Genomic DNA, 10848 nt, shown 5'->3' on the forward strand with positions numbered 1-10848 from the left:
ATAATAATTCCCTGTATCTCTTCATTCCATCACTCCGACCAAACCTCCACCTTCAGGTCACTCTCCACCTCGAGAGACCACCATTCAGGTCACTAGCTCCTTGGATTCCCTAGGCCACACCTTCACCACCACCCTATTTCCACTGACCTCTTAGACACTCACAGATACCAATCTATAGTGCCAGATAGGCCCTGCTCATTCCTCTCCTAATCTCAGGCTATGAATAATAACTGTACAAAGACAGAGAGGCAGGAGTGCCTAGGTGGTTCAGGCAGTTAAGCATTGGACTTGATCTCAGCTCAAGTCACCATCTCAAGGTCATGAGATGGAGATCAGCCTTGGGTCTAATGCAGAGTCAACTTGGGATTCTCTCCCCCACTCTCTCCCTGCTTGCTCTCTCTTAAGGAAAAAAAAAAAAGAGAGAGAGAGAGAGAGAGAGATGAATGGATCTCTATGAATTTAGTTGGTAGTTTCTTCACCTTTGTCTCTCTACCAAAGTAGCACATTTTATTTTCAGTGAGTAAACAAAGGAATAAATGCTATTTGAAACCATCTCCGTGCTCTGAAATTCTATTAACGTGACTGGAGATGAACAGTGTGAGTGTTTCACCACCTGAACCCATTCGTACCTCTTCATCCATAATCCTAGCCCTCCCTTCAGGCTCAGAGGAAAACATTTCCTGCAGTCACTCTTCCTTCTTAAAATGCGCTGCTCCATCTCTCCCTAGATCCCTTATCTTCTGTCTCCTAAAGTGGTCTCTTCTCCTCGTTATAGCCACCTCTCTTCTTCCATCTGCCTAAACATGCACAAGTAGGCATTCTCTCCTCCACCCGAAAAAACAGCACTTTGTTTCGCTCCTGCCTCTAACTCTACCTCCTCCTGCCCCTGCTCCTGCCGACAGATGGAAGGTCCTAACAGAGGGCTCCACAGTGTTCACTCCGTGTCCTTACCTCCCCAGCTTTAACTCCCGACCATGCCGAACCTGCTCTCCAAAAGCACTTTCAGGCCTCATTCTCCCTCCCCCTTCTGTGAAGGAAACTGACCTCAACTTTCTTCCTGAAACCTTTCCTTCAGTTGAGTCTTAATTTTCTTATAACACATTTATCTGCCTATTTTAGCATTTCGTTAACTGCTTCTTTCCTGTCTCTCCATTGTAGGCTTTTCCCCCATAACACAGTCCACAGGCTTTTGGCTTTCTATCATAGTACTCTACACTCAGTGCCTTGATTCTGTTTCTAAACTTAAATGTCCCTTCGAAGATGACTCTGAACCTTTTATCTATGGTTCTGACCCTTCCTTCCCCTAGCAATGAGATGCTACAGTTTGATTAGCAATGAATCTAGTATCTATGAATAACTGATCGATTGTACTGATTACTCTCATTAGTGAGCGAGAATATATACTGTTGCTGTTAACACATCAAGAACAACACTGGAGGAGTGATGGAGAAGTATGCGCCCACGAGCACAGGGGAAGAAGCAGGGACAGGGGTGTTATAACCAAGCCTGGGCGGGGACCATGTCAAGTCAAAAGAACATTAACGTACAGCTCAGAAACACAGATACAGAGGGTGGCAATAATCTACGTCAAAGCCAGGCTTTCTGACAATGCCTAGAGCTTGCTTAGCTGAGAAGATACTTCTATTACAACCAGACAGTATCTATCAAAATTTTAAATGTACCTACTTTCAATTCAACTCTTTCCCTGCCAGGAATTTATCCTTTAGAGATACTCAGATGCTTGCAAAACTGAAACTTCAAAACATCAAAGCTATCTACTTAGGATACCAAGAGAGTCCAGAGATTAAGAAATAATAAAACTAAAATTTCATAAATGTATACACATATATATATGTGTGTATGTGTATATATATTTTTATTTTTATTTTAAGGATTCAGAAGAGCATAATACATCTCCAGGGTAACAACAAGGGATGCTTGGCCTTCAAAATAACGACTGAAAATTATTTTGTACTACAAATTCTAACCGAGTCATCTTCCATACTAGAAAGTTAATAGATAATAAGAAAACCATCTTTTAGAGGAAGAAGTTAGAAAGTGGATAAATAAATGTCTAAAATGGAAAAATTCAAGAAGTAGCAATAGAAACATGTCATTTGGAAATGCAGACGTAAATCTTGAAGAACTAAGAGATGAAAGAGGCTATTTCTAAAGTATAGATGAAGCAAAAGAATGTTTTTATTGCCTTTGCTTTATTGACTTTGTTGACTGTGTTCATGGATAATTTTAATAAAAATTTTTAAAAGGTAAAGGCTGATGGAAAAGGATATTCACTCTAGCACAGATTATAGCAAAAGACCAGAAACAATCTAAATTTTAATCAACAAGAAAATGTTACATGTGTCATAATACACCTCCTGATACCTGGCATCTTCTCAGCTGAGGCATATGCTGCTTATATAAATACAGACGACCTCTTATTAAAAGATACACAAAAAACTGATCATAGTGGGTCCTTAAAGAAAAGGATTTGGGGGGCGCCTGGGTGGCTCAGTCATTAGGCATCTGCCTTAGGCTCAGGTCATGATTCCAGGGTCCTGGGATCGAGCCCCACATCAGGCTCCCTGCTCAGCAGGAAGCCTGCTTCTCCCTCTCCCACTCCCCCTGCTTGTGTCCCCTCTCTTGCTGTGTCTCTGTCTGTCAAATAAATAAATAAAATATTTTTTTTAAAAATTAAAAAAAAAAAAAAGAAAGAAAGAAAAGGACTGGGGCTCACCTGCCATTCACTTATTTAATGACCACCACATACATTGATATTTTAACGCATGTATTAGTTTCAATTTTTAAAAACTTAATATTAAGAAGTTCTTCACAACCCAGTAACTTCAAAGCAGGCAACCTTTTCTTATACTGCTCCTCCACAAAAACTCTGCTCTCAACTCTGCTCTCTGTAACATTCCTCAAGTAATACCCAATGTCCAAAACCAAGCTCAGGATCGCTGAGACTACTCTTCCCAGCCTAGAATACCCTTCCTCCCTTCTACCCCCAAAACTATTCAAGCCCAACACATCCAAATACTATGCAGGATGATGTAATAAAAACAACACTAAACAAAGTTTAGGCACAGAAATTCTTGGATTTCAATTTCCACACCATCACCTATGCAAAATCTGTACCTTGTGCCAGACGTGTAAGGACACAATGTTGCCTGCAACACAATCTGTATATTAAGGGGCTTACAACTGAACAAGGTGATTTTATAAGCAAAGTTAGTATATGACTTCAGAAAAGTATGAAATACTCTATAAAGTTCCAGAGAGATGGCATCTTGTTGGAGCTCTGGAAATCAATGCTGAAAGAGAAATATTTTCTCTTTTATCTGCTTGATTCCCTATTTTCCCTGCTAGTCTCCAAATAGACAGTAGCCCTACAAACGAGCAATCTGGACTTTTATTTTTTCTGCGCTCCCCAACCACACTATTACCTCCCTAGCATGGTGCTATATGAACAGCAGAATTTCGATAAATCCTTAGTGAATGAAGCAAATGGAAAACTACATGCAAAAATGAATTTATATTAACAATTCTATTTTATCCTTACCCTATTCTTTGTTTGATATACATATATATTAGAAAGAAAAAAAATCCAAAAGAATAAGACAAGACATTTGCATGGTAACAGGATTTCTGTACCTTGAAAATTCAGCTACTCTACTTTTTCCCATCTGTAGTCATATTTCTGTTACTTTACATGTAGTCGATTTGGAGAGATCGGCGTGGCCAGAGGATTATAACTTAGGGAAGAACTAAGTAGTAAGAAAAAACAATTTTAAAAAAAATATATCCTACTGAAATAAAAATTTCTTTGCAAAGAAAAAAAGCAAAGTAAATTCAGTTGAGATTACAATACTGAGGCAGACCTATTTCTTAACAGAATGGCTCCCTAAGCTTCTATGAGATAAACTGCTATTTAATGACAGGCAAAATAGCTAGCTACCACAGGGCTCTTACATTTTAGAAAAATGCCAAGTTATTTTGCCAAGTGTGCACCAACACATTTGGTTAAAAGGCTCTCTAAGCCAATTAAACAATTTCTTTTATCTATCTTTAGAATAAACAAAATTGTTATCAAGTAAGGCATATGAATAATGACACAGAGCATCTTATTTCTGTGTATTTTGTATGCCAGATTAAATCACATGGGAAAAAATTTTTTTAAATCATGTCTGATTATTTAGTGTTGATAAATGCTGAATAAACCGATGAGCCAATATAGCAAAAGCCAAATGGGCAACAGACTTCTTCTAACAATTAACTATAATAGGACCTACTGTTATGAGACAGATAAGCCACAGAGAATATCCTGTGCATCTGACTCAAATAGTACTGGTTGACTCTGTCCTCTCTTCCCCTTCTTCCAAAGCAATCAGTACCTAAGTAACTGTCCTTAAAGCTTCACTTCTTCCACCTAATGTTCAAATGTTGCGTTTCAAGGCTCGGTCACAGTCGTTCATCTTTATATTCGCTTCCCTGCTCACTTCTAGAAACAGGACTTAAATTACCATCTACATGCAGACGACTGTCAAGTGTGCTCCCAGCCTGAAATCTTTCCTCTAAGTCCCAGACCCATATAACAATAACTCCACTTGTAAGATGATCCCCTATACTATAGGAACAGGTGCTCAATGTCTCTATAGGAAGGTTCTCTTGGCAGTCCCAAGCCCTATATAATACCAGGCATGTGTAGGCCTGTGATGGGTCTGTTCTAGCCCTAACTCCCAGGGGCAAAGACCTTTGCCTTCTACTTTTGCCCTAAGACCTTAGTCATTGTTTACTCTGGGTAATTAACCCCAGGAACCTATGGAGGATTCTTGGTGAGCAAGTGAAATTAACCAGGTCTTTCTAATATTTCCACCTGCAAAGGCTCCTCAAATATGATCCTAACTTAACCTAGATTCTTTTATACACTCATTAATTTAACAAACACTAAGAAACTATGTGTTCAGAAATGTGAACCTGTCTTTACGAAATGTGTACCTGTCTTTATGAAATGTGTACCTGTCTTTATGAAATGTGTAGTATAACTGAAGGCAACAGGTATCAAAGAATCAAAATACCACATGAGTAAGTAAATCCCACAATTAGGAAGGATATATGATACAAGCTGAACACCAATGATTTCTGCCCTTTGCTAGATGTATGTTAAACTTCAAAAGAAAGTTTTAAATGACGATTTACATCTAGTGGAAACTAATAATTATAGAATCTGCAAACTGAAGGGAGTCTTAGAAAGCACTTAGTCCAGCTTCCTCATTTTATAGATGAGGACACTGGAATTACAGGAAATTTACACGAATTGCTTCTCCATAGGAACTATGCAAATCAACTGAACAGTGTGTTGTTAAGCCACTAAACACGGTCTAATCTGACCCTTTCTTAACTCTTTGCCCACCTGACTCCCTTTCCTTTATTGTACAGTACCTTTTAGCATACTGTGATTAGCACATTCCACCTTTCTTTTCTGTGAAAATCTTTCCAAGACTGCATTCAGCTTTCCTCTACTGGCACCATCCAAGTACTCTTCCCTGCATCTCTTTGGCCCTCATGATAATTTTCCCCGAACTCTGCATGCATTTTATCCTTTATAGTTAAGCATTTGCTCCTTAAGGGTGGAAAATGTCTCACCACAGCATCACTAATGTAGTGCCTCAGTGATCGCTTGAGGTCCTAATGAAGAATCAGCATCAGAGCAAGCCAAAGGAGTAATCATCCCATTTAAGGATCATTGGCCTATTAAAATGCTTCTGAACATTCAAAACTAATGAAGGCAAAAGCTTAACGCTGGGGTCAGGAAATCTATCCTGTATTTTACAAACATTCATACAGCACTTAGAACATAATAGGCACTGCTCTAAGTATCTTATAAATATTAACTCATTTAATTCCCATAACAACCTTATAAGATAGAAACTATTACTAATTCATTTTGCAAATGAGAAAAAGCATACAAAGATAAAATAATTTATCCAAAATCACTGAGCCACTATTTGAAGCCAGTGTTCAAAATCAATGCTCTTAAAAACTAAGCTATGCAATAAACAAAAACAATCCTGACTGCCTTTAAAATGACAAAAGATTTAGAAAAATAAAATCACCTACCCAAAAAAAAAAAAAAAAATCACAAGATCACTAATTTACTTTTTACTAAAAGTTGATTTAAAACGTGCTAGAACTCCAAATTACATTGTAGTAGAGACCAAAGCTCCCCCCCGCCGCCACCGCCCCAAATGGCAAGAGGTACCTAATTATTTTTTTTTTTTTTAAAGATTTTATTTATTTATTTGACAGAGAGAGATCACAAGTAGGCAGAGAGGCAGGCAGAGAGAGAGAGGAGGAAGCAGGCTCCCTGCTGAGCAGAGAGCCCGATGCAGGACTCGATCCCAGGACCCCGAGATCATGACCAGAGCCGAAGACAGCGGCTTAACCCACTGAGCCACCCAGGCGCCCCAATACCTAATTATTTTAATTCACAAAACAGTGTCATATGACACTTGGGCTTTTAACACTACAGCTCCTATTATTTTTTCCTACTTCCTTTAGGAACACATTATTACTAACTATGCTTTCTGTCAGCTTCTCAAATGATATGTTCTTCCTGTCTCATTTTTCCAAATCTTTAAATAGCTTCTCTCTGGTTGTGAGGCTTGGACCTAACACAAATGTCACATCTGGCCTCTTGAAAAATTCCATCCGCTTCACCTTGGAGCCACACTTATGTTAAAGGTCAAGAAAGGATGCCCTGTAATGTAGCCAATTCACCCTCACTCACAAGTAATGCTTCCTGCAAAATAGATCCAATATGCTCCACGAGACAGGTGACACCTGGGAACACAATATAGATGACAGCTGCAAGCTGAATGTGAGGGTAATCGGGGTAATCACCAGCCCACTGGGTAGAACTTTGAAACTCTGTAAAAGGGCATACTGACACACAATTTCAAATAATATGACACTACTATGAATGGTGGATAGCAAAAGCAAGAAGCAGACTGTCCAGAGTTGCTCCTTTCAAGCAATGATATCAGGCGGATCCTAGGAAAAGGCAGGGGTGGAAACAATGGGTTTGGGGTCTTTTTTTTTCCCATGTGTAAGGAGAAACTGGCTACCCTTTACTCACTAGGAACAGTGCCAAAACAGAAAGACTCATGGAGAAGAACATAAAATCATTTCTAAATATTAAGTCTCAATAATTAATAAAAAACAGAATAAATATTAAGTCTCATGTGATATAATATTTACACTGAGAAGGATCTTTAAACTTCAGACATTCTACTCATTTTAACAGTTTGGAAAACCATAGCCTATGCACCAAATCTAGTCAGAAGACTGTCTTTGTAAAGACTTGAGCTAAGAATGCTTTTTGGGTTTGTTTTTGTTTAAAGATTTGATTTGAGAGAGAGAGAGCACGTGTGTGCAAGAGATCAAGAGCAGCGGGGAGAGGCAGAGGGAGAGGGAGAAGCAGGCTCCCCGCTGAGCAGGGAGCCCTATGCAGGGCTCCATCCCAGGATGCTGGGATCATGACCTGAGCCAAAGGCAGACCCCTCAACAGACTGAGCCACCCCACCCACGTGCCCCTGGTTTGTTGTTGTTGTTGTTGTTGTTTTAAAGATTTTATTTATTTGAGAAAGAGAGAGAGAGCATGAGGGGGGAGAAGGTCAGAGGGAGAAGCAGACTCCCCGAAGAGCTGGGAGCCTGATGTGGGACTCGATCCTTGAACTCCAGGATCATGACCTGAGCCGGAGGCAATGGCTTAACCAACTGAGCCACCCAGGCACCCCCATGCCTCTATTTTTAAGGGCTGTAAAAAAACAAAATGAATAGGAACAGAGACTGTGGCCGGCAAAGCCTAAAACAGTTACAAAAGACTCTTTAGAGAAGAAATTTGCAGAGCCCTGGGTTTAAAAATGCAAAGAAACAGGTGAGGGTAGAGATTCCATCAGTGGTTCATGTATTAATTTTTTAAGAAAAATCACTGGAGTTCACTATTATTCTCCAGCCAACAGAATGAACTGTATTCAAAGTCTGCACCTATAAAAAGTCTGATGTCCACTTTCAGTCCTTTGGCTCTTATTGTCTTCTCACTTCAGACAGAAACTGGAAAAATATGTGGAAGGGGATAAAAAGTGGAATTGGCTGTATTAGATTTTAGGACAACCTGTAGATTATTCTTATAAATCACATAATTTGTCTTGCCCGAACCATTCAGGAAACAGGCTATACCTCTTTGTATTTTTATAAAACAGCTATTATTTATCACTTATCTCATGACAACCACCATACTCAACCCTTCACATGTATAATTTCATTTCGTTTCTTCCCTCCTACAGAAGGTTAGTGTCCTAAGGATTGAGGTTTTTGTCTTTGTTCACTAACGAAGTCCCAAGGCCAAAAGAGCACTTTGCAGGGGCACAATAATCTTTTTTTTTTAAGAGTTTATTTATTTATTTGACAGACAGAGATCACAAGTGGGCAGACAGGCAGGCAGAGAGTGAGGGGGGAAGCAGGCTCCCCGCTGAGCAGAGAGCCCGATGCAGGGCTCGATGCCAGGACCCTGGGATCATGACCTGAGCCGAAGGCAGAGGCTTTAACGCACTGAGCCACCCAGGCGCCCCGAATATCTTTTATTATTAAGGAAGACTCATAGGTAGATGAGTTGAGCACTATTATCACTCAGATGGGGAAACTGGGGCAACGAATTTGACCTGGGCCATTGTGTCAAAGCTGGAACCTGAACTCAGGCAGCCTGACTCTCCAGCCTGGGTGAAGTACTATGATGCCGGCCGCCCTCATGTCTTCCATACAGAAACCGCACGTGAATGTCTAACTTTTGTTAAACTATGAAGATGTGATTATAACTGTTTCATTATAGCAACTAGCAGAGCCAGTTTTAAATTTCTTATTCTCAAATGGATGACCTGTGTTATGAAAAAACATACACAACTCAGAATGTCTCCATGTGTTCTAGCAAAAGTGCCACTTTCCTAAGAGGTGCGATGATTTTTTGAATTTTTATAAAACAAAATGTAAGTGCAAAAGGTCTGTAACAGTTAAGTCCATTTCTTTTTGCTGTTGTTGTTAAGATTTATTATTTGAGACAAAGAGAGGGAGCGAGCAGGGGAAGGGACAGAGGGGACAGGGAGAGAGAATTTCAGACTCCCTACCCAGGGCTAGATCTCAGGGCCCGGAGATTACTGATGCCAGCCAAAATCAAGAGTCCTACCCTTACCCTACTGAGCCACCAGTTAAGTCCATTTCATGTTTAAAGAAAAAGCTGCGGTGTTACTTGTACTTTATGTATATCAAATTTCTACTGGTTGGAAATCAGAGGGAAAAAAACACAAATCAAAAGAAAGTCCAAAAAAGAAATACAGTCAGGAACAGCTACAAGCAGGCAGAAAACCTGCCTGAGTGGTACTGATGCAGAAATACTGAGCTGTCCACACAGCGCGCCCTCACTCAATCAGTGCTTTTGGAAGAAATGAAAAAGGTGACAAGTCCTTTTTGCGTTTTATAAACCTCCTTGGTGTGTGCACTACGAAAAGCTACAGGACAAGAAGCATGGAGGACCAGTCATGAAAATGATTGCCTCCAGATATAATGAAAACCTGGAAGTGAGAAGACTCCCAGGGTGCGACAGCATGAAGGAAAATAAGTAACAAAAAATGATCATAAACAGCATCTGTAAGAGCTGGAACCCCGAGCCGTCCAGGCTTTTGACTAAACCAAGGAAAGGAGAAACTGAACGAGAAATGGACGGGCGGCGTCATCCCACTGCTATCTTCAATCTACCTCCCACAAGGGAACCCAGAAAGAGCTGCTACGGAGAAGCGGTCAAAGGGCCAGCTCAGCGACGAGCGACAGCGGCCGCCCACTCAGCAGGGCCCCGCAGAGGCGCGGCGACTGCTCGGGTCCCGCGGAACCCCGCGCCGGGCAGGACGCGCGGACGTCTCAGCCCCGCCCGCACCAATTCCAACCCCGGAGGCGGGGCCTGCGAGCGGCATCCTTAGCCACGCCCCCCGGCGCGTCTCCGGCCCGCTCAAGTTCGAAAACTACCACCTTAGTTGGGTTTGGTGAGGAAAAGGCAAGAGAGCCGCGCGGGAAGGCTGTGAACGGGGACCAGGGAGGTTCGATAACTAAAACCAGACCCCGGGGGAGGCTGGACTCTGCTCGCCGGCCGACTGCCCCACGGCAAGGGGAAGAGGGATCCCGGGGGTTGAAAAGATCCCCGACCCAACCCCGAGACTGGGGCGACCCCTGCCCCCCGCCCTCGCAGCCACCCGCCGGAGGGTCCGTCTTTACCAACGCGAGCAGCGCAGCAGCTTCTCCAGCCGGTCGAGCGCGGCGCGGCTGTGGGCCCAGGCCCCGCGCCCCTCCGGCTCCATACTGGGCGCGGGACCAGGCTCGTTCCCGGAGCGGACCCTCGGCTGCCGGTTCCCCGGCATCGCCCCGCCTTCCCGGCAAGGGCACCTCAGAGGGCTGGAGCCGCGGCAGGCTCGGGCAACGACCGAGACGCCGCCGGCCTGCGACCCGACCCCAGCCCGAGCGGTCCCCGAGTCCCGGCGGGAGGGACGCTGGGGGGCGGGGGGGGCGGGGCCCGAGGGGCGGGGCCGCGGAAACGCGCCAAAAGCCGGGGCGCGCGGGACCGGGAGGGGTGGGGCCTGCGGTTGGCGGGAAAGGGGGCGGGTCCAGAGCGCCCGGAGGGGTGAAAATGAGAAAAAAATGCAGGTCCTTGACTTTCCTGAACCTTTGGCTCTAGGGACCGTTGGCAAGGCTTAAGGGATGGAAAGTCACAAACGGAGCAATTTTTGGTTAAGAGTCATCTCTAAG

At 42.9% G+C, this 10848-nt stretch overlaps 1 protein-coding gene across 1 annotated transcript in view; it reads right to left on the bottom strand.

Moving 5' to 3' along the window:
- The window catches only part of BARD1 (BRCA1 associated RING domain 1), a 75929-nt gene extending 65327 nt beyond the window's left edge, over positions 1 to 10602 (bottom strand). The window contains exon 1 of the mRNA XM_032354739.1: positions 10321 to 10602. Coding sequence (XP_032210630.1) covers positions 10321 to 10463 — 143 coding nt within the window. The 5' untranslated portion in view covers positions 10464 to 10602. The remainder of the gene's footprint in view (positions 1 to 10320) is intronic.
- Positions 10603 to 10848: the final 246 nt, after the last annotated feature.

Source organism: Mustela erminea, chromosome 8 (assembly GCF_009829155.1).
Source record: "Mustela erminea isolate mMusErm1 chromosome 8, mMusErm1.Pri, whole genome shotgun sequence".
Lineage (NCBI taxonomy): Eukaryota > Metazoa > Chordata > Mammalia > Carnivora > Mustelidae > Mustela > Mustela erminea.